Here is a 24,698-nt window from a genome sequence, read left to right on the forward strand (position 1 = left end):
TTTAATTTGAGGGCTGATATTTAATTGAAAGAAACGAGAGCCACAGTAAATGTAAACTCCAGAAACAGTATTCTTTTGTTTGAACATGTGTGAACGCGTACATGAAACCCAGAATGCTGGATGTCACCACGTCCGCTTAGTCCAGTCCTCAGTGCGTGCGTACCAGTCCGGTCTACACTTGGCTCAGAAAATGAGCCTGACCATTGTCTTCAAGGCGGCGGGTAAGGATCTCGCAGCCTGTTTCCGTGACCAGAAGTGTGTGTTCAAACTGGGCAGAGCGCTTCCCGTCCCTAGTGACTGCTGTCCAACCGTCGGGCCAGGTCTCATCTTGCCAGCCACCTGAGATGTTGATTGTACACCCTTATTAACCACGGGTATATAAGGCGTTGGCATAATACACGAGCAAACCAACGGGAAACGCGGAGAAAAAAACGTAACCATAAATCATGGCTTTTCAGACAACAGGCATCCAATTTAAGCAGACTGCAGCATAGACTAAAATTCAGACAGCCCGATCGAGTTTGCCTGCATAGAACTGCAGGACTCACTTTTTAAACGCGGTTGTAAGGCAGAAGAAAAAAAATCTCCTCTCATTCCTTTTCACCCAATCATACTCATCATACAACACACCATGGTCAGCTTAGCACTAAATACTCTTGTTATGATTCTAAATATGGATCTATGGAGTGGATCTATTCTAGTCGGACGGATAGCGGGCACAAACCATTTGGAATCGGGGCGCAGAGAGAGAAAAAAAAAAAATCTTAATAGCTGCGTTTCCATGCAGGTCCGTCCAAATATAATATCTTCATACGAATTCTGCCCATGGCGCAAGAAAGGGGTCCAAGATCGAGGACAACTAGATACACAATTCTAAAATAATTAATTTCTTATCATTATGTTTTACTTGATTATTTAATGGACTTGACTTTATTAGTAACTAGGTTTGGACTAAATCTGGTGTTAAATTGGACTATAATTCAATTGTGCATCCATTTTATCAATGCTCACATTTATTTGGTATGATCACAAGATATAACTGCATGTCAAATTCATCAATTGAGACTTACCTTCACATATCATGGGTTCAATGGTAAACACATGACCTGGCTTCATAACACCAACGGCTTTGTTTTCTGGACAAGTGAAGGCAGAAAAAAAATCATATTAGGATGATTGAAAAATTGAAATAAGAATTATTAATGTTAGTGCAACTTACTGGCATAATGCGGCACATTTGGAGCGGTGTGGAAAAGCCTGTGGATGCCATGGCCGCAGTAGCTCCGCACCACAGAGAAGCCATTAGCCTGAGCATGCTTCTGGATTATGTTACCAAGCTCTCTGTACCGGATGCCAGGCTTCACTGTATGGGCAATGTAAGCAACATCAGACAATTCATCCTATTATCTAACAATTACGTTCATGTGTAAATATTTACTCTGCATTTGCACAGATGGAGCAAAAAAGACAATTACAGGTCATTCTAAATCCAACATATAAATGTAGGGCATAAAACGGCCAAAAGAGTAAGTAAAAGACCAGTCCTTACCAGAGTCAATAGCTTGCATAAGGCATTCATATGTAGTCTGAACTAGTTTCTTTCCTCCTTCATCCACATCTCCAACATAAAAGGTCTCATTGAGGTCACCATGGAAACCATTGTGGTAGACAGTAATGTCCACTGCGCAAAAGAGAAGACAGACTTTTATTTCAATCACCCTTATTTTGTCATGTATCAAAGAAGCAGTGGGTATAATACAGCCGATTTCAGGCCTGTTGACAGAACTGTGGGAAATAAGAGCAAATTGGAAGGCAGGTAATATGAATGGAGGAACACCACTGTGATAAGTTAACGACATCATTTGTCTTGTGGGATCATGCTGATCACTTAATGGCAAGTCAGTCAGACGACACAAGAGGAGTTTCTAATTGAAAACTTTAAGTTGAATATTCATTTAAAAAATACTGTAAACTGACTCTCGATTTAGACATGGGGCAATTTAATCCCGTGAGTGAAATTTAAATTTATAAAATGATATAAACATATCATTTTTATATTATTCCAAAACACTTTGAAGGAGACGGGACTGTAAATTGCGACTTGCATAAAAAGGTTAGTACAAACAGGTGCCATGAACACCCAAATGTTGATTGAGCATACCATTAAGAATATCACCATCTTGTAGCGGTCTTCTGTCTGGGATTCCATGGCAGATAACTTCGTTGACGGATGTGCAGCAGGATTTGGGGAAATTATAATAGTTGAGAGGAGAAGGGTAGCAGTTCCTTGAATTACAAGCCTGGGCAGAAGAAGCAGGGATTCAATTAAGGATGAGGGGGCAAATCTAACTAACCTGTAAATCGCAGTGTTAAACTCATTTTTGTCACTGATGGTTACTAAGCCTGTCGCGATAACAAGTTTTAGTAGGCAATATATTGTTTCATAAATTATTGCAATATGCGATATTATTGCCCCCTTTTTTTTAACCTATTCAACCACGAATATAGTGACAATATATAAATAACCTATTGAAACGCAATAGGTTGTTATTCTTAAATAAAACAAACTGTATTAAAATTTATAAATATTAAAAAAAAAAAAAATAAATAAAAAAAACATTGCTTAATGAGTCATTTTAAAGCTAGTTGGGTGCAGAATATGAAATTGGTGAAAAATCCAGTCATTTTTGTTGTCTGCCAATTAGAGCCCATTAAAAGTGTTAATATCATCCAAAATGACTCATCTTGTCCTCCAAAGTGTGCATGCAACAAATTTGAAGCCAAATCATCATAATTTATTACATCATATTATCATTGCCAATTAGAATTTTCATAATGGGTGTCATTTTAAATTTATTCTTAGTGTAGAATCTGAAGTATATTTATTTGCCTCCAGAAATCTGATCATGACATACTTTATTTTGAAATGTTCACCTGAAGTGCTTTTGCGAAGTCACTAACCGTAAACTTTACACTCAGTAAAAAGAAACAAAAACAAAATGTACTTCTCTTTCGTCATGCAAGGTGTATCAGTATCAGTAATAAGATTGTTTGTTCATTTGTATCAGTAATAACATTTTTTTTCTTCTTTTGTTCGCATCGCTTGCAAATTCTTTAATTCATGTTTGATGTGTCACCTTTTAACCACAATTTTGCTTTGTGGAGAAGACTGTCAATGTTTTATAGCAGACTAAAGTGGTTAGTACATTGTTTTTTTTTCCATTAGCCTCAATGTAGCAACGCTAGCTTTTACAATGTTTAATATAGAAGTGTTTCCTTATTTTGTATAGCTGAACTGTAATTCCACGGCGTGTCGATGGCCAATAAACATCTGTGAAAGCTACTGGAGTCTCATATGTGATCAACACGCACGTGTGCCGAGTGCACGCAGCACACGCACGCACACATGGATGTATGCACGCACGCACGCGGCGATAAATCACAGCCAGGAAAATGACCGCCCTCATTTCTATTTACCGTGTGATAATTTGACTTACTGCATATTGCGACAGGCTTAGTGGTTACCATGTAGAAACTAGAGGGAGAGGGTGGAAGCTCCCTGTATCAGAGGTTGCGCTAGACTTTTTCGTTGTCTGTCATTTTGACTGACAGTGTCATAAAAATTCGGTCATAATCTATTTTTACCCGTCACTTACATTTTTAAAATGATAATAATGACATATTCAATAGTATTTAGTTTTCAATCATTTTTAATTAATATTCCGTCCGAACAAGCTTAGCAAGAGGCAAACAGACAGCGGAGTGCACCAATCAGCGACGGGCAGACGTGCCGTGAGCAAAGCGACGAGGGCAGGACGTGGGACTTGCGCGCGGAAGTAAAAATACAAGGAGAGCGGAGTTTATTCAACATGGCTAGCGCGAGACAGACTGTTGTCAATGACTCATGTCGATATGTTTTAGCTCATTTAAAACTGAATTTACCGCGGATTGGAACATATTCTCGGCTCTCCCGTTCGCCATCCGTGTTCTTGTAGAGACGACTTTCGGTGCGCAAGAGTGACATTGCTCGTGAAGAACACGTCACGCAAATAAACAAATCTGATTTGTCGATCGATTTTGTACCTACTCCTGGGCTGGGTCCCAGACTTTTCTCTCAGTGTTTGAAAAACACAGGGAGAACTGTCTGGCCGTGCCAGGCAAACACTCAGTTGCCTTGACATTTTTCCGAGTAAGGCCAACGACATCATGCATCAAGAGAGACAATAGCTAATTAATATGCTCACTCGCTACCCTGTGGTCTGGGGTGTGAATTGCAACCTGTCAAAATGACAGATGGACTTCCATTTTTTCCGTCACCGTTTTAAAAAACCGGTCAACGATAGAAAATATTCGGTTAACGCGACCCTTGCCCTGTATGTACATTTCAAAAGTAGTATCTCCCACATTCTAAATATCATATATTCAACCAACTTTGGTTTAGTGTAAAACAAGGTTTAGCAAAAATGAAAAAAAATCAATTAAGCACTAAATATAGAGTAAACATGATTTATTTTAGTGGGCAACAATTTAAGTGGCGGACTGGATCTGGCCCCTGTGCCTTGAGTTTGAAGCATTATCTGTAAATATTATTTTAATCACAGATTTAATTACTCACTACAATGAAACAAAACCTTATTAAAGCTAATGATACAAAACACTGGAAATGTAACATGGACTACAACCAGCAAGCATTAAAGGATGACACAATTGCACTTTAAATGGCCGATGTGTTTCTTGTTTTGGGTCTCCTCATCAATAATGTCAAACATTGCAAATCTCAACTGAAAATAAAACCTCACCTGTCCGAGATTATTAATGAGTTTTAAAGTGATTATTCCAAACAATTGTCAAAAGGTAACTTGTATGTGTGTTCACATGTACCAGATGTACTGCATGGTCAATTTCTTCTGTTGTAACGCCGGGTTTCACCATTAAAGCCGCGATATCCAGAACTTCTCGTGCCAGCTGTAATTGACAGTCCCAATGCATAATAAATGAAAGGGGGTCCGTGACATCAAGGGCTGTCAGTGCATGTAACATAAAAGAACATAATACCTTGCAGACCACTCTCATGGCTTCAATGTCCTCAGGAGGGAGGATCTTGATCTGTGATGATCCCTTCAGAAACTGCTCAGATTCAGACATCCCTGTGGAAAAACAAGTATAAAATGTTTATTACATTATTCACTTTTTTCTTATCGTTGTCCAACTCAAACTTGCTGAAAGAATTAGTTTATATTTTAATGCGACTGGTCAAGAAGTGGCCTTAATCGATAAAAATAAGAAAAACATACGATCAAATAATTGTTTCTATCTTGACCAGGCGTCACCATTGTCGTAGGAAACAACCGGTCCCATTGATTGAAAGAACGACTAAAAATTTAGGGCCCGAGCACTAAGCGTGCGAGGGTCCTATTGTTTTGCAAAGGATTATTATTTTATTTTTTTTCAGGGCAAATGAAAACGACCAATTTGGAGGCCTGAACATGCACGAAAAGTCACCAAAATTTGCACATACGTGTGGAAAATTGTAAATTTGGATAATTTTGCAACGTTGCAAAAAAATGTAACGCAATGGCTCACTGGCACCCCCTTGAAATTTTAAAATTGGCCTATAACATTAGGGTCTGTCAGCGTAGAGCAATGTTATTTGGGGAGTCTATACCTTGTCCAAAACCGCTCCAAAAAAGCATTGGAACCCATATTCCAAACCCAACAGGAAATCGGTTATTTTGGATCGAATATGAAATTTTTATCGATTTACAGGGTGCACATTTGAGACCTTTTCGCCGAGGGAGTTAGTTGGATCATCTTCAAAATTGGTGAGACTATTCAGGAGACATAGGAGATCTAAAAGTTTTCAAAATGGTGCGTTTTCATTCATGGGTCTGACCTGAGCGTGGTGCCAAAGTCGGACACAACGTTTAAATCTTTTTCATATCTGGCATGTATGTGCAATTGTATGTATCAATTAACGGTGCACATTTGAGACCTTATCACAGAAGGAGTTAGTTGCATCATTTTCAAAATTGGTGAGACTATTCAGAAGACATAGGAAATCTAAAATTTTCAAAATGGTGCGTTTTCATTCATGGGTCTGACCTGAGCGTGGTGCCAAAGTCGGACACAACGTTCAATCTTTTTCATATCTGGCATGTATGTGCAATTGTATGTATCAATTAACGGTGCACATTTGAGACCTTATCACAGAAGGAGTTGGTTGGATCATTTTCAAAATTGGTGAGACTATTCAGGAGACATAGGAGATCTAAAATTTTCAAAATGGTGCATTTTCATTCATGGGTCTGACCTGAGCGTGGTGCCAAAGTCGGACACAACGTTCAATCTTTTTCATATCTGGCATGTATGTGCGGTATCCCACCCTTAACACGAGTGCATTGAAATATTACCCATTAGCCCTTGCGCCCCCTAGTGGGAACAGGAAATGCCTTTTTTTTACAAAACAGGCTCCTCCTCCAAGGAAAAAAAATCAATTCACCTGAAACCTGCATCAGGGGAGCCATGAGACATGTGTTCAGGTGCCTGATGAAAAATACTGAGGTTTGGTTGAAGCAGAAGGGTGCAACAGGAGAAGTGAACATGACTGAAGCTATTTCGTCTCACCACAAGTTTTGAACAGTCATAACTTGGAAGATCTACAACATAACTGCACCAAACATCTCGTGCTTGTTGAGTCATACTCTGAAGGGTCCTGTAGGGGTCATTTGCATCAACCCTACAGCGCCAACTAGTGGCAATAGAAAGTCACTCGTTTTTCCAATACATGTCCAGTTCTTTTCAGGTTGGTCATTGTAGTTTCAAGACCTTTTGAAATACTTATTTTAAGGCCCATGTCCACATGTCTCTGTCTGTTGCCGTGATGACCCTTTGTTCGCCATTAAAAGGAATTTTTTTTTTTTTTCCAGAGACTCAGGCATTTTATAGAGCCACAAAATTTGGCACACTTGGTCGAATTGGTCCAGTTAGAAGATTCATTTCTGTTTTGAATTAGGGCTTGGCTGCACAGCTCAGTAGTGGCTCCTTTTTTGTAGTACTCTCTCCAATAGGGATTTTTATCTCTTAGGTGTGTGAATGTAAAGAGGCGACTTTCGAGCATGTTAGATTTTAATGAGATGATTAGAGAGGAGGATCTGCCACCACCCAGACCTGCACACTGTCCGAGTTGCGTGATGTCCGAGTTGCGCTAGATTGCGAGGGCCCGTTCAGTCCTGCTTGCAGGCCTAGTTTGAATTAGTAATTGCTGCAGAAAGAGATGGCGTCAAATTAATCTAAGGGGACGTTTACATGGTGAAGAATACTACAAATTTCATTTGCATTTTTATGGTTCTGTCTTGGTTCCCTCTCCATTCGAACGACGTTGCAAATCCGTGTGAAAACGTTGTCGTATTTATGCCAGGCCCTAGGGGGCAGTGCAGTTTTACAAGGTGACAGCCAATGATGCATTTTCTTGATGGCAACCTCCTTAGCCTGGAAAACAACATAGCCGCCCACTCAAAGCAATGGTGTCGACGTTTTTTTTTCTTCTTTGCTCCAAAAGGCACAAAAACACGAACATTAAATATGTTTAAATTAAAGTATATAAGAGTATTGAATTTGAATTTATTGTCATTTGTCATCATCATCATCAACATCATCATCATCATCATCAGCATTTAAATCAACGTAAAAAAAAAAAGTAAGTAAAGTAAATTAAAGCTGACATTTATGGAGGACCAGGAGTGCAAAAATTCAATAAATAAATACACAATTAAATAAATAATTAAAAGTGTCATTAAAATGCTTTTATTTCAATATTTCAATATTTATTTATTTCAATTTACATTTATTTATTTCAATTTACATTTATTTATTTCAAAATTTATTTCATTTTTATTTATTTCAATTTTTATTCATTTATTTCAACTTTTATTTATTTATTTCAATTTTTATTTATTTATTTCAGTTTTTATTTATTTATTTCAATTTTTTTTTTTTAATTTCATCATTTATTTATTTATTTCAACTTTTATTTATGTCACTTTTTATTTATTTCATTCTTGCACTCTTGTTCCTCTGGAGGTGCAACCATGAAATAATTTTATCTATCACGTTTGCTCGTCAAAGTTTCTAACGTCTGATTGGTTGCTCAGCAAAGCAAGTCTTAACTAGTCGATCTCAGATAATAGATTGACGCCTGAGGCATTGGCTAATTTTTATGTACACCCGATACATAAGGTGGCAGTGTAGATCCGTATAATCTGAAAAATAATTGCTCCCTCAAAATCACAAAGACGACGAAGATTAGTAGCGTGGTCAGCGTAGCGGTAGTAGGCTTTGACGCATTTCGCGTGTTGTCCAAGCAAAACATACATATGTCCAAAATGTGCCCAGAGCTGCTCAGAGAAGCAGCAAATTTAATCGAGGACACTCTGAGGAGAACTCCACCAGCAGCCCATGGTGGAGTCCAGTCTGTGGCTTCTACATCGCGCGGCCAGCGCCTTTAAACGGGCTGATGTCTGCATACGGGAAACTCATATAACTCAGAAGTGGAATGGTCCTTGGATATTTACCAGATTTTTTTTTTTTTTTTTTTTCATCAAGTTTTGAAATAAGGCTAAATGACACAAATAAATAGCAGTTTTCTAAGTAGTTTTACTCTAAACTCCGACATCATTTTTACATGATAACAACAAGAACAAGAGTGCAAGAATGAAATAAATAAATAAATAAAAATTGAAATAAATAAATAAAAGTTGAAATAAAAGAATAAAAATTGAAATAAATTAAAATCGAAATTTTGAAATAAATAAATATAAATTGAAATAAATAAATATTGAAATATGAATCGAAATAAATAAATATAAACTGAAATAAATAATTAAAAATCAAAATAAATAAATAAAAATTGAAATAAATATAAATTGAAATAAATAAATAAATAAAAATGGAAATAAATAAATAAAAATGGAAATAAATAAATATAAATTGAAATAAATAAATAAAAATTGAAATAAATATTGAAATAAAAGCATTTTAATGACACTTTTAATTACTTATTTTATTGTGTACTTATTTATTGAATTTTTGCACTCCTGGTCCTCCATAGACATTTTGCCGTATTTGACGTTTTTCAATGTCTAGTAGCAGCGCTACGCATGCCCAAAGGGACGTGTGCGAATGCTGACGTCGGCGCAAAAGCTTTTAATTTATATGGTTGAGAAGCAAGCCTCACAATCGAATCTTTCTGCTTTTGAGGCCGGAATCAAAAAGCTTGCATTTTTGCCTTCCATTTTCGCCGTCATCAACACAATCGTTTCGTCTTGGTGTCACAGCGTCACCATGTAAACGGCCCAAATATCGGTAATAAAATGTTGGCTGGCTAAGAAAAATAAACAGAATACCTCTGGGGTATGCATTTTGCAGATGATTTGAGCAACAGCAAATTAAGTCGCTGCTTGCAACTATCTAATTCACAGCCATCTGGGCTCTAAAGATTATTTGTATGTGACAATAATGCTGCGGCTGAGAGGGCAGGACTGATTGTGAGTATAAACAATATAAATAAACATAAATAACAATGTAAAGCACCCTAAAAGCCTTGACCAGCCCTACACTCATGCTGGTGAGTAAGGATAAACAAGGCAAGTAGATGTAGAATGAAGAAGAGTATTACAGTGCTGTCTGTGAAATTTATAATACGGCAATTTCAGACTGTTTAGACATCCCAATGTTTAAAAATTCAACAAGGTTTCAAAACAGATACGGTGCTGAAGGCACTAAAGGGTCTTGTTTGGTCAAAGCATTGGAGTCATCAGGCATTTACTGATCAATAATTTATGAAGTCATCAAGATGATTACTTTATGAACATCAACAGTTGCTCGGCAACAGTGATTTTCAACCTTAGGTTCTGCACAATCTAGGCCCCCTTTTAACCAACCCTAATGGTCCACAGCGTTGAGTGCCACCATCAAACATTACTTAAGCTTAAAGTGAGAATGTCCAAAATATTTTCAGAATGTTAACAATTACTGTTTTGCACTGATTAAAGTGAAAAAGGACAATTATCAATAGTGTAAAAATGATTTTGAACCAGTTCGATGTTAACGCTATTGTAAGAAGCACGGCTATGCGTTCTTCCTGAAAAAGCATCACAAGAGAATGAAAAGACATCGTAACCATGGCTACCTGAGTAAGGATCTATGCAGGCAGATGACAAGGGTGTAGGTTGCCATGGTAACGCTAAATGAGTTGCCAAGAGAATTTTAAGACAGGTTACAACTATCGGAGGGAGAGAGAAGTATGGAAATTTCAGCAGAAAGAGTTGCAGACAATTTTTATTGTTATTTGTATCTTGAAACGGGATGACATTGTAAATCCTTCGTATTAATTATAAGATAAGGAGCTGCACGTGACGAATCATGAAACTGGTGGGATTAAATGAACAAAGAGTTCCATGATAACAATGAAACCATTGCTATCTAGTACATCAACTGTACAATGTTGACATTTATTAATTTATATCATAAATGTTTGGTATTGTAAATAATAAAGATAAATCGTTCATCTTTATTGCTTTGATTTGATTAAAAGTACGGCGATTTTAGGTTGTTTTTAACCCCTTGCTGCAAAAATTTAATTTTAAAAAAAAATCAGATTTAAGAATATTTACTTCTGTTTTTGCTTTAAAGTAGACAGTCAAGTTTAGAAAGTTAAAGTACAAAATAAAATTATAATAAAATAAACCAAAAAATACATAAAATTTTATTTAAATTGTAAATCAGCGACAACAGACATCTATGGTTAAAAAAACATTGAGGCTGCTGTTGATCTGGAATGGTTAATGCTAGCAGGTGAACAAACTTTCCAGTCGCATTATCAATATTTGGTACCCGCCGTTTCAGTATCGTTCTCTGCAGAATCAACGCATTTTAACTGCAGATTCCTGGGGGACTAATAAACTGTAAAAATAGGTCTTAGTGGTAAGACTTGGGGAACCCACACAGTAGATGGCACTGTCACCTCAGGTATAGAGTATAAGCAGTAGAGTAAGAAAGGGAGCCGCAGGCTGCTAACACGAGCTAGCCTACAAATTTAATCCCCCGTCCTTTGATTTTTACAGGGCTGAAATCTTGTCAAATCACCACTCAATTATTTGTTGTGCAGCATGTTGACATTTTCTGTAACCTCAGAAATCATGTAGGTGCAGCATGAACTCCATCAACAATAGACCGGTAATACTGTACGTTACATTCACGTTTGTGTTTGATGGAATTTCATTACAGTGAGATTTACCAGGGTTTTTTTCCCCAACAATTAAATTCCAAGTTAGATGTCCCCCTACCCCCCCACCCCCTTTGTTTTTGATGGTTACCTCTAGGATGGTCAGCATAGTCAGGTCTTTGGATTTCACTGGGTACAGGCCGCAAAGGTGTCTAAAAGGAAAACGGGTCAAAGACAACACATTAGCCAAGACGATTTTAAAATATATTTAATTTTCTTTATTTTAAAGGAACCCTCTAGTCAAGAGAGTTCACTTTTTGACTAACAAGCTTACTATATGTATTTTATAACCATTCATCCATTCATTTTCCATGCCGCTTTTCCTCACGAGGGTCGCGGAGGTGCTGCAGCCTATCCCAGCTAACTACGGGCAGTAGCCATGAACATGAAATTTGCATTCCTATTCTCTAACTTCATCTATTTGTGGTGCAATCTGTAAATAATGACCAGTCACTGAAACGCCTATTTTTTATTGGCAAGACCAACACACCCCTGCTGGTCTTAGTTCAGTGGTTTTCCATCAGCTAAGTAACACATTATATTGTTTGAATGTTTTGAATTGTTTAGTTGTTTTTTTTTTTAAACGTGTTTAGAGAACAACTTTATAGTCTTGGATTTTATTATTATAATTATAAATATATACATACACACATTTATATTTAAGGAGAGAAAATACATTTTCTAGGGGAACCGGGAGATTTATTTTAATTTTTATAAAGTAGCCCTATTGTGTTTGGTTAATGTGTGAAAAAGACTTTGGGGCTATCTCTCACAACTCTTGGAAAATGAATAATAATTGCATGCATTAATATTAGTGCTGTAACGATTAAATCGAGTAATTCGATTACGTAGATAAAAGATTCGAAATACATTTTGCTGCTTCGAGTATTCGTTTAATTAAAGTGGCGTTGTAATGGTTTGTTTTGAAAGTGTTTGCATTTAGTTTTATTGATTTGGGTGGATACACTGCCCTTTAGTGGCAAAAGTGAATGTGATATAACATTTCACATGGCGGAATCTAGCTGCTCCCTATTAAGACTAACAGTTTTTGTTTGAGCTAATGTTTTTTTAATGCATTCGCTCATTCCTCATTTATTTATTTTATTTATATTATATATTATATTTTTATTTATACTTTTATTTATATTTTTATACTGTTTGAGGCTCAGCTCAGGCATTTTATTTTTCAATGTTCCTTATCTGATTACTCAATTAAGATAAGAAGGCCTTTATTGATCCCACCATGGGGAAATTCTCGGTGTTACCGCAGCAAAGATATAGAGGCAACGGCATTATGTAATTATTCGAACTTACTAAAATAATCGATAGCTGCAGCCCTAATGCACATTGGTGCTTATTTTTTCCCTAATAAAGTGTGTTCCAACAGAAAACACAAAACCTGATAAGGATTCCAAGCTGTGGTGGAAGAAAACAGGCAAAAAATGGCTTTTGGGGTATGTAATCATGTATGCATCAGTATATATCAGTAATGAAAAGGATAGATATGATGAAATGAAAATATCTAGTTTGCATTAGACATAGTTCTGCTTGCGCCCTTAACATTTAAAGGGGGGTAGTGCTTCTAGTAAAACAAATTAGTCTGGAGCAGCGCGCCAGACTAACATTTTTCACTATATGTCCAGACTAACATTTTTCACTATATGCACAGTGGCAAAATGTTAGGGGCACGAGCAGACAATTCAGGGGCGTACACTGTAAATCGACATGCAAAGTTTTCCTCTATTTTTCACAGTTTAACTTTCATAATAAATGCATAAAACTACAAATTACACTGTAAATCGACATGCAAAGTTTTCCTCTATTTTTCACAGTTTAACTTTCATAATAAATGCATAAAACTACAAATTATGAAACTATATTTTCTATCAGTTTTGAAATTATCCAGTAACTGCCTGCCTTAGGAAGACCCAGCTGTAACATGGATGTACAGAGGTAAATATAGTAAACTGAGTACACCTTTAAACAATACATGTTATAGATTACAGTATTCATCAGGGTCCCCCCAGAATTGATCAATCTAAATTCAAGACTTTTAAGACCTTTTTAATGCCATTTCAACTGAAAATTAATACTTTTCTTGCACCCATTATTTAGATCATATTGAACCATATTAAATAAATAAAGAACTGAACATCAAATTTAACTTCAATTACTTAGTGTGTTTGACAAAAGAATGCACATATTGTATATTGAAGATACAATTAAAACACATTTAAAGTAACATTATAAAGTCTGTCAGAATTGTTTTAAACACACACACACACAATAAGACAAAAAGAAGAGTAGGACAGGACTCAGACCAGCCATCTTCTGTAACAGGCTAGACGCTAGTGCACCTGCCAAGACCCCAGTGAACATGGCTAACTCTTGAGTTAAAACGGCGAAATTCACATTCATTCGAAAGGCAAACCGAAATGTTTAAGCAGGTCCACTGCCTTCGCATGACCCATAAACTGCAACCTAAAGTTTCTGGATCTAACTTAAGCCCCTATCACATACTCCAAAACAACGGGAATATCGCGGGACTTACTTAACCGTGTAGCAGTTGTGTGTGAAAACAATTTCCCGTGTCGACTGACATGGGAAGCAGTGTGCGTGAAAGCAGGCGTTAAATTCCCGGGTCACAGCAGATGGCTGATGACATAAATATCATAGCGGCGGCCGATGTAACTTCCTCCCTCTTCGCAGTAAAAGGAAAAGCGGTAAACAAACATCGCAATTATAAACATAGCAAGCTGGAAACAGCTAAATTAAACTGAAAACATGACCAAAATTAAAATGTCAATTATTACGTCGGGCCGGGCCAGGGTTCTTTCTCGCCAACTTTTTGAAATAACTATATATTAACGATGTATGAATGATAAACTAAGGAATACTTGTTATAAAATAAATAATTTGGATTTAAAAAAAGAAGGCGCTGTATGGTCATTGCAGAGCCAGAGCGTGCCTATACGCCCTTTTTAATCTTCCCCTCTGCGAGTCTGCAAAACCGCACCTGTTTATTTATATTTAACAAACTTTTCCAGCGTTATTTCGTTGTGTAAATAAATTTATAATGATCATAAAAATATGCAGTCTATTTAACCCTTGAGAGTCGAAGGACGCGCCGGCGCATCTTCAGCGCACGTCGTCTTTGAAGCACCCTCGCGTCTTAATTACGTCACCCACATGCCGTTGGTTGGTCTCGTTTTAAAGTGCGGAAGTTGCGGTTTACTCTCGTTGTTATTTGAAGTCAATCGACCAACTAAAACGTGAGATATTGTCATTTAAGTTTTATAGTTTTATTGTCCTCTCAAAAAAACATTAAAACGCTGCATGGATCATTTGTTTATGTCTATATTTCCATAATTTCTTGTCCTTTTTCAAAACGGAAGCTCCATGAAAAAAACACAAATCAAACGAACTCTTTTTTTTTTTATAAATATAACTGCCGTGCGAGGTTCCACCGAACGAGAGGCAGGAGTGTTCTGACGCAGCGACGGGCGAGCGACGGCCGTTTGAATCAAGCAAGCGGGCGAGCGACTTTGTGTGACTTTGAGGATGAACGGAAAACTAAATTTTGCGCAAGCAATTGTGCTTTTTGATCAACTTGAGGAAGAGGGTGGTCCAAATTCGTCATCATCGTCTTCTTCGGAAGAGTCCTCGAGTGAAGATAGTGACGGATTTGAACACGTGGGTGACGCCATCGACGAGCAGAGGTAAGCCAACTCACTTTTTTTTTTTTTTTTTTTTAATGCTGTAAAAGTTTCTTTTGATATTGCAAGACAAAGTTAATTTTGATGCAATATAAGTGCGTGTTTGTGTATGTAATAATAAAATGTGCATATCAGATCAAAGTATAATTTGTGGTCTTCTTTCTATATGAAGATTAGGGATGTAGCACATATTCAGCTACGGTATTCTTTCTATTGTCATATATATAGATTTCCATTATTATTTATTGCTGTATATATTTTTATTTTATACTTTATTATTTTCATAAATACTGACTTTTGTTTCATGTACATTTATAGTGACAATGAAAGTAAAGTGAAATGAAAATGGAAGGGTGGAAAGAGGACCGACACCCCATGGAAGTGTGGGCTGTGATGTAGCCCTGTGTCTAATTCCAGGACGAAACTGCTTTTCGGAGTGGCATGCCTGAAAAAAATTTAACTTGTTTATTGTAAATATTTTTGAAAATACTTTTTTCCCCAATGTTATATATATATATATATTTTCCCACAATCAGTCTTCTCAATTTGTGTATATAAATGTGTGTTCAAGAAGCTTGATTGTGTGTACATAGTTTTCATCAGGTGATGGGCCGCAATACCTAAACTCATAAAGAGATGGCCTCTAAACACTTTTTGTGTTAGATGGTATATTTTTTCACTGTTCTTCACTGTTTGGTCTGCTGTATATAACCTGTTTTGACTAGAGCATGTATAAATGCAAAAAACGCCTATGGCTATACCTGTTGTTTATGTTGAATTGTCAAATAAAAGACTATTTATTCTAAATTTTTTTGGTTGAATGTTCATCCTAACATGTTGAATAAATATTACAAAGTTTCAAAACGGTTCGTTACGCATGTTTGGTTGTCAATTGGACATCAATATTAAAAATTTTGACAAAACGATTTTGGAATTTTTGGTCTTTTTGGGCCCAAAATTATGATTTATAATTGGTCAGTGAAGGAAACAACAGTTTGGACATGAAGTTCAAGGTGTCACAAAAAAAGGGACCAAACCAGGCCATCGTAAACAATTCTGTCTTTGAAATATAAAGGCAACTTCAAAGGCATGCAAAATCAGACAAAATAGGCCCAGACCTTAAAGGGTTAAACATTAAGAAAATGTGCGGGGTTTTTTTCTTCTGCCAACTGAGAATTCGTTACAAAAGACAGGCTTTTATGCAGACATCGTCACAAATGTTATCACACAAACGCGGGTCGGGCTATACCCGCGGACCAGTTCGGGTCGAGCTGAATTTTTTAGGCCCGATTTTACCTCTATCTTAAAGTCTTGATGAGCTTAAATTGACTGCAGTTACGAAGTCGGGAATGCTCCCTCCGGAAAAAAACACGATTTGACCAACATTATGTTTAACAAACTTTTCCCCCGTTATTTCATTGTGTAAATGCATTTATAATCATAAAAATATGTAGACTATTTAACATTAAGAAAATGTGCGTTTTTTCTGCCAACTGAAATTTGTTACAAAAGACATCGGGAACGCTCCCTCTGGAACAAAACGCAATATGACCAACATTGTGACAGCCGATGCCGACCAAAAATGACGTAATATCCTAAACAGATCACCAATGGACTCATTTGAAGTATATGAATGGTGGTCTGTTTTGGTGTTCAGAATCCATAATACTTCTGCCTGCAGGGTTTTCGTTCCACGCATTCCCGATGCAGAGGTGGGTGGATTCTCCGTTTTGCCGGTTATGGTGGTTTGGCACGCACGAGCTGCATTTCGATTTGTAGTGCAGTGCATCGTAAAAATTCTATGAGTCATCTTCATTATGGATTTAAAAAAAAAAAAAAAAAAAAAAAAAAAAAAAAACTTTGTCACGGATATAATTTAGGTTGCACTGAGATGTTCTTGAAAATTAAGACCACGGTGAAAAAATTCCAGGCTTGCAACAGCTAATTTAATACCTTTAATAATGGAAAACTAAATTCAATGCTTTTTTAATACTTTTAATAACCCGCGGGTACCCTGTTCATGTGCATGCATGGTTCTCTTTTAGTTGTATCAAAATAATTTCATTTATGGTACACACAAACCTTTTCATGGATAACATAACATGTTTTAAGTTAATTGGAATCGGAACCCTCGGAATATTAATTGAAAAGCACTGCCATATACCATTTTAAAAGGTTCTCTTTTTGAGAAAACTTACCAATGGATAGTAAGGGCGAAGTTTCCCTGTGTACCGGTAGCCAGGCCATGGATCTGTGTTGACGTCTTTCTCCACACAGTTCTTACATTCATTCTGGTGCTTGTCCTCCTCTGAAAAAAAGAACATAAGGTTTTTAGAACATGAATCTTATCACTGTCGTCTACGACCTTGAAATATTAGTCTAAAACACAAACTAATATAATTTTACAGTTAAACCATGTTTAGCTTAAACAGTGGATACAGTACATTATTTTCCTAAGAGGGTAAAGTATAGTGGTACCATGCTGCCTTCATGTGGTGTCGAAATTATGGTAACTTGCCCAGTAGAAAATTCCAACTGAATGCAACCTCAAGTCGTATTTTCTACTAGAGAACAGGGATTTTATTATGATACCCAAGTTTCTGATATAAGACAACCTTTCACCCATCAAAATGTCGGAGAGTGAACAAGGAAATGTGAAAACAAAAACTACATTTTTAAGATTCATCGGCAATTTTCCCATTGCTTTGACACCTTCATAATAATGTTGTATATACAGTTACAAAATTTACAAAAAGTTATGAAAAAAATAGTCCTATTTTTTAGTTTACATAGCGAAATAGACACGTGTTAGCACTTGGATGGGAGTCTGAGTAAAACACTCATGCATATGTACATGTTTACAGTACATGCCATTGACAGCATGATTAGTTATGACTCATCAAGCAAAGACGCCCTAATGGGTGGTGGAGATGGTTGGAGGACTGATGATGATAGACATATTAATAGGTCTAAAAGAGTTTTGTCCACGCAACTAACCAAAATCAAGTATGTGTCTGCCATGTGCTTTTTGTTCCGACAACAAATGCTCATTAACAGGACACACTTGTCATTTCCAATCAGCAAGTGGTAAAGATCATCTTTTCCAGAACACGTGAACACAGTACTAGACACATTGCTAAATAAAACGAATGTGTTAAAAAATATATATATGTATGTATATATATATATATATATATATACAGTGGGGCAAATAAGTATTTAGTCAACCACCAGTTGTGCAAGTTATCCTACTTGAAAAGATTAGAGAGGCCTGTGATTGTCAACAAGGGTAAACCTCAACCATTAGAGACAGAATGTGGAAAAAAAAACTGAAATCACATTGTTTGATTTTTAAAGAATTTATTTCTAAATTAGAATGGAAAATAAGTATTTGGTCACCTACAAACAAGCAAGATTTCTGGCTGTAAAAGAGGTCTAAGTTCTTCTAACAAGGTCTAAAGAGGCTCCACTCGTTACCTGTATTAATGGCACCTGTTTTAAATCATTATCCGTATAAAAGACACCTGTCCACAACTCAAGTCAGTCACACTCCAAACTCCACTACGGCCACGACCAAAGAGCTAAGGACACCTGAGACAAAATTGTAGACCTGCACCAGGCTGGAAAGACTGAATCTGCAATAGGTAAAACGCTTGGTGTAAAGAAATCAACTGTGGGAGCAATTATTAGAAAATGGAAGACATACAAAACCACTGATAATCTCCCTTGATCTGGGGCTCCATGCAAGATCTCACCCCGTGGCGTCAAAATGATAACAAGAACGCTGAGCAAAAATCCCAGAACCACACGGGGGGACCTAGTGAATGACATACAGAGAGCTGGGACCACAGTAACAAAGGCTACTATCAGTAAGACAATGTGCCACCAGGGACTCAAATCCTTCACTGCCAGACGTGTCCCCCTGCTGAAGCCAGTACACGTCCAGGCCCGTCTGCGGTTAGCTAAAGAGCATTTGGATGATCCAGAAGAGGACTGGGAGAATGTTTTATGGTCAGATGAAACCAAAATAGAACTTTTTGGTAGAAACACAGGTTCTCGTGTTTGGAGGAGAAAGAATACTGAATTGCATCCGAAGAACACTATACCCACTGTGAAGCACTGTGAAGGAGGTGGAAACATCATGCTTTGGGGCTGTTTTTCTGCAAAGGGACCAGGACGACTGATCTGTGTAAAGGAAAGAATGAATGGGGCCATGTATCGAGAGATTTTAATTGAAAATCTCCTTCCATCAGCAAGGGCGTTGAAGATGAGACATGGCTGGGTCTTTCAGCATGACAATGATCCCAAACACACAGCCAGGGCAACAAAGGAGTGGCTTCGTAAGAAGCATTTCAAGGTCCTGGAGTGGCCTAGCCAGTCTCCAGAAAATCCATAGAAAATCTGTGGAGGGAGTTGAAAGTCCATGTTGCCCAACGACAGCCCCAAAACGTCACTGCTCTAGAGGAGATCTGCATGGAGGAATGGGCCAAAATACCAGCAACAGTGTGTGAAAAGCTTGTGAAAAGTTACAGAAAACGTTTGGCCTCAGTTATTCCCAACAAAGGGTACATAACAAAGAATTGAGATGAACTTTTGGTATTGAACAAATACTTATTTTTCACCATGATTTGCAAATAAATTCTTTAAAAATCAAACATTGTGATTTTCTGGGTTTTTTTGCACATTCTGTCTCTCATGGTTTAGGTTTACCCATGTTGACAATTACAGGCCTCTCTAATATTTTCAAGAGGGAGAACTTGCACAATTAGTTGTTGACTAGATACTTATTTGCCCCACTGTATACATGCCACAAAAGAGGCTTCAGCATGCTTGAACCATGATACATGGTGCACACTAGCGATCGTAGTAAGGATAAGAAGTAAGCAAAATGGATGAACAGGTATTTAGGACTGATTCACTTACTCATGATGACAGTTAGGTGGTGTAGGTGGTAATACTAAAGACCAGAGGCATAAATAGTATGACAGCATTGTACTGTGTCAGGTGTATACACACAGGCTCTCCGGTGTGCTGACAAAAGGAATGCTCCTTAATACCAACTATTCAGAGGGACCACTGATACTTACTTGCTTTTTTGTGCAGCAACTTGTGAGATGCCCAGCTCCCTTTGAAACATTCCTGGGGAGTAAAAGTTGTCCTTGCATTAGTTTTACATGATTTTTCATCACCTTTGATAACATTTCATCAACTTTGCAAGACAATTTTTATCATGAACCTATACAACAATTATTAATCAGGAAGTCAATTTACGATATTCTACGATACAACTATTAAAGATGAAAAAAAAGCTATTTCTGAATGGAAATATGTTTATTATTTGCACTGTTGCGGAAAATCGGTCTTTTGTCTTCCTTTCAGACTGTGAGAATATTTCACTGCAATGTGGCATCGGGAGGGAGGTTTCCTCGGCATTCAACGTATCTGCTTGCACCCTTTACACTCACCCCCTGAAACCTTCACTGCTGATACAGGTCAGAGCACCAATGTAATCTGTATTAATGTGCTAGCAACGCAATCTGACCCCCCTTACCATGCCAGGACTCATACCCATGCCGTCAGCGTGGCAGGAGTGCTTGGTAACCGCCAGGGATGTCCCGAATGCCTATTTTTGCACCAGAGTCCGATTCACCTGATTTTGAGAGTCTGTCGATACAGTCCCAAGCTGACACCGAAAAAAAAGTTTGTTTATTTAAAAAACTAAAGTTTACAGTACTGTACCGTTTACAGTATTTCATCTTTTTCCATATATAATGCATATATTCTTGTTTCTTTTGGCAAGGCCATTGTATTCCTGGATTATTTTGTTACTTTTTAGCCTTTAAAGAATAAAAACATAAAAAAAACATGAGCATACTGGCCAAAACGGTGCATTTCCCCTTGTGCACTGCTACCATGAAATAAATGTCCTCCAATAAAACACAAGGCTTGATATTTTCTTGTTTTTATATGAAGTAATTCATTAAAGTTTGGGAAACTAACAAAGAACCATGCATGCATTCAACACAACTGTACAATACACACCGGTATACAAATACCATGTAACCACACTTCACTTGAGCCACAAGCTATAAGTATAGGTTAGCTTCCATACAACAGGACTTAACAAATTTCGTTCATACAGCTTTTTCCCATAAACACACATATACTGCATATTAACAGGTTGTTATAGATGTAACATACTTAAGGCCGAGTTATACTTCCGCGTCAGACCTACGCCGTCAAGGAAGAACCGAGTTACGATCCTACGCCGTAGCCTGACGCGCGCCTCTCGAATTTTCTAACCTTCGCGTCCCGTAGACGTGTATGACGTGGCGAAAACGGACTGTGATTGGTCCGCTCAGACTGTTGTTTCCGGTTTAGCGCCAAATCACCGCCATTGTAGAATAGAATTAAACATTATTTTCTACACGCAAAAATGGACCAAGCCGACGGGAGTATCATCGAAGACCAAGTCTCGTTAAGAAATTATTGTGATTGCCAAATGGCAAGGTCGGCGATTGAAAAAAAAAAAAATGGAAGAACCACCGAGACATGTGTTCGGAATCGAGTGGCCACACGAAGCGGTGACCCAGTCGGCCAAAAACTGCCGACTTTTTATCACTTTATGTCGTATTTTTGGTTGGTGCACTTCATCATTTATTGTGTACATATGTTTGCTGTGAGTCTGTGACTTATTTACGTGTCACACTTCAAGTATATGAAGAATAAAGCACAGATTTGGTGTCAAAAGAGTTGTTTTGATCTTTAATTTTCAATAACACAGTTGACACACGATACATCATCACTGATTGAGAGTGCCTCGGTGCTATTTATGATAACGTTAAAATCAAGGCTCCCAACGCAGTTTGGGAAGTTCCATAGACGCCAGAAATCTGCTATGGCTTCCCACTGGCTGGTTGTAGGACACGGCAAACAAATCGGGCTGGAGAGGGCTTTGCGGACCTTGAATGCAGTGTTTGACGCCAGTTTGAAGCTAGCCGCCACAGCTAGCTCTCTCCACCCGAGTCTAAAACTCTCTGTGTGGCATCAAAAGTCGGCCAGACCGCCTCGAAACAGTCTTCTGCGTCGCCTGCCCCTCAACATTTGTATGTTCAATATTTATTCAGTGTTGATGAGCAGAATATTTACTTTCAAGAGTTCCATCTTGCATTGTTTATTTTTTCTCCAACTAGCGGAAATCAACAAGCATGCCCCAAAACCGTACAAACATAACGCCACATCCCTCTAGTGGCTTGGCGGTGAATTACAGAGCAACGCGTTCCCTCACCGCAGAACTATCGAATGTCGAATGACGCCGTAGTCGCTGCACCGTCACCGCAACGCGGGAGTATAACTCAGGCTTTACATTGTTTCCAAAGCAGAAAGCTAACATAAAGCACTCAACAGCATGCGACCGACAGGCTGTGTGTGTACTGGGCAAGGGAATGAGCCTGTGTTTCAAAGTGCGTCACACGATGGTTGCAATGATTTATTATGACCACAAGGTGGCAGTAATGTATTGTAAAATGTCAACTGGCTCTGAACACTGGAGACTCTAGCCAGCACAATAAGTTTTTGTTTTGTTTTTTGTTTTTTTTTTAATTAAAAACCCGATCCTTTTCACCAGATTTCGATCCTCTGAAAAAATGGCCAGACCGGCCCGATGTACGATCACGTGAATGGCTCGGGGACATCCCTAGTATCCATTAGACCGGGGTGGGCAAACAGGTCTTCAAGGGCTGGAGTGGGTCCTTGTGTTTTTTCCAAGTGATCCAGCACAGATAGTTTAACCAATGAGGTTTCACTGAGACAAGAAGCACCTGACTGCAGTCAACTGATTGCACTTGCAAGACACCAAATTGATGAAAAGGTTTCCCCTTGATGAGTTGGAATAAAAACCCGCACTCACTATGACCCTTTGTGGAATCGTTTGCCCACCCCGGCACTCGACTAAAAGCCCAGGCTTGCTGCTAGCGCGATCTCTTGAAGGCTTTGGGAGGGAGGTTTCCTCGGCATGCAAGGCACCTGCTTGTTGCCTGGCCCGGCCAGACTGTTCTCCCTGTATTTTTCAAACACTGAGAGAAAAGTCTGGGAACCAGCCCATTAACGGCCTCTCAAACAGGTACAAAATCAATCGACAAATCTGATTCGTTTATTTGCGTGACGTGTTCTTAACGAGCAACGTCACTCTTGCGCGTCGGAAGTAGTCTCCACAACAATATGTTCCAATCCACGGTAAAATCAGTTTTAAATTACCAAAAACACATCGACACGAGTCATTGACAACAGCCTGTCTCGCGCTAGCCATGTTGAATAAACTCCGCTCTCCTCGTATGTTTACTTCCGCGCGCAAGTCACTCGTCCTGCCCTCGTCGTTTTACTAACGTCACGTCTGCCCGTCGCTGATTGGTCCACTCCGCTGTCTGTTTGCTGTGGCTTGCTCCGCCCTGGAAATTGTATCCGCTGAATGGTGGCCAGACTCAATAGCTGGAACAGCAGTGAGTCTGGTGTACCAGGCAAACCTGCTTGCACCCGCTACACATCACCTCGTCCTAGAGGGCACTCTTGCTCTTGGGACGGCAGACTATTTAATATTTTTCCAGGGAATGTTAAACATTTTTACATGGCATATGAAGTCAAAATAAAACCCCTTTTTTTAAATGGCCAGAAAGGGCTCAGGACATTAAGGGTTAAACAGTGACATATTTTTAAAATGATATATTTATAAACTATCAGGATATAAAATATCGCGATATATTACAATTTCGATATATTGTCACATCCCTAGTAACTGCCCCTAACCATGATAACATTTTTGGCCAAACAGTCAAGTGTTAGCTAGGTTAAGCAGCACTTTACCTTATAATATAGAATGAGCTTCACTTATAACGGACGCTAGTATAATTATTCAACTAAATTTATGTCATGAAAATACCCAAACTTAGTTCCAGGCTCACGTGCAAAGCTTCAACTTGCTATGTAGCATGACAGCTAGCTACATAGCGGGCTCATGATAACACAGGGCCCCTTCCGACACAAAAACAGTGCTCACTTTTTAACCAAACGAGACCATGTAGACTTTACCTGGGAACAGAAATAGGAGCCTTGAATGCCAAGTTTGATACACGTGGGACACTGAAGTTTGGCGTCTTTGCTGCAGCATTCCGTCTCGCACTCTCTTCTCTCTTCTATGCTCGCCATGCCTCGGTCTGTCTGTTAGAGGGGTGGAGTCCTGGACTCCTAGTGTCGAGGCAGCCAGCCAGATGCCGCACAACGCGCATGTCTGCAGCGATCGGTCACGCTGCTCCGTCTGCTCCAATCAACTGTAACTTTCCCAACACAGATTTGTAAAATGGCGACTGCCGAACCGGTGAGCACTTTCTCTAAAAACTTCAAAAACACTAGTAGTTAGACCGATTTCACGTAAACCTTGTCGTTCGCTCGTCTGAACAGTAACTATTAAGTGTTAAGGGACTGCTGGTCATGTTGTTTGAGCTTCCAATGGGTGTGTTTTACTGCGACCGAAGCCTAACGTCAAAGAAGTATGGAGACCTCGCAACTTTTAAGCTGACGTTGAGGACTCGCCGTCCACTTTACCCAATACTAGTCTATCAATTTACATTACTTAACTGTACTGGCTTTAAGTCAGAAAACACATAAATCGCAAACGATCGGTCCGCAGTTTAAACACTAAATTCGGC

The 24,698-nt window shown here is 38.4% G+C and overlaps 2 protein-coding genes across 2 annotated transcripts in view; one reads left to right on the forward strand and one right to left on the reverse strand.

Annotated features, from left to right (window-relative positions):
• On the reverse strand, positions 1 to 24,589 carry metap1 (methionyl aminopeptidase 1). The gene is made up of 11 exons (XM_057859468.1): positions 24,082 to 24,589; positions 20,085 to 20,136; positions 17,196 to 17,305; positions 11,373 to 11,433; positions 5,056 to 5,147; positions 4,882 to 4,965; positions 2,162 to 2,300; positions 1,550 to 1,681; positions 1,220 to 1,363; positions 1,071 to 1,136; positions 1 to 339 (listed from the first exon to the last, which is right to left on the reverse strand). The coding sequence occupies exons 1-11, from the start codon at positions 24,196 to 24,198 to the stop codon at positions 173 to 175; spliced, it is 1,164 nt and encodes a 387-aa protein (XP_057715451.1). The 5' UTR covers positions 24,199 to 24,589; the 3' UTR covers positions 1 to 172.
• Positions 24,227 to 24,698, forward strand: part of eif4eb (eukaryotic translation initiation factor 4eb) — a 24,752-nt gene continuing 24,280 nt past the window's right edge. The window contains exon 1 of the mRNA XM_057859469.1: positions 24,227 to 24,367. Within this exon, the coding sequence (XP_057715452.1) occupies positions 24,350 to 24,367 (18 nt within the window). The 5' untranslated portion in view covers positions 24,227 to 24,349. The remainder of the gene's footprint in view (positions 24,368 to 24,698) is intronic.

Source organism: Corythoichthys intestinalis, chromosome 15 (genome assembly GCF_030265065.1).
Source record: "Corythoichthys intestinalis isolate RoL2023-P3 chromosome 15, ASM3026506v1, whole genome shotgun sequence".
Lineage (NCBI taxonomy): Eukaryota > Metazoa > Chordata > Actinopteri > Syngnathiformes > Syngnathidae > Corythoichthys > Corythoichthys intestinalis.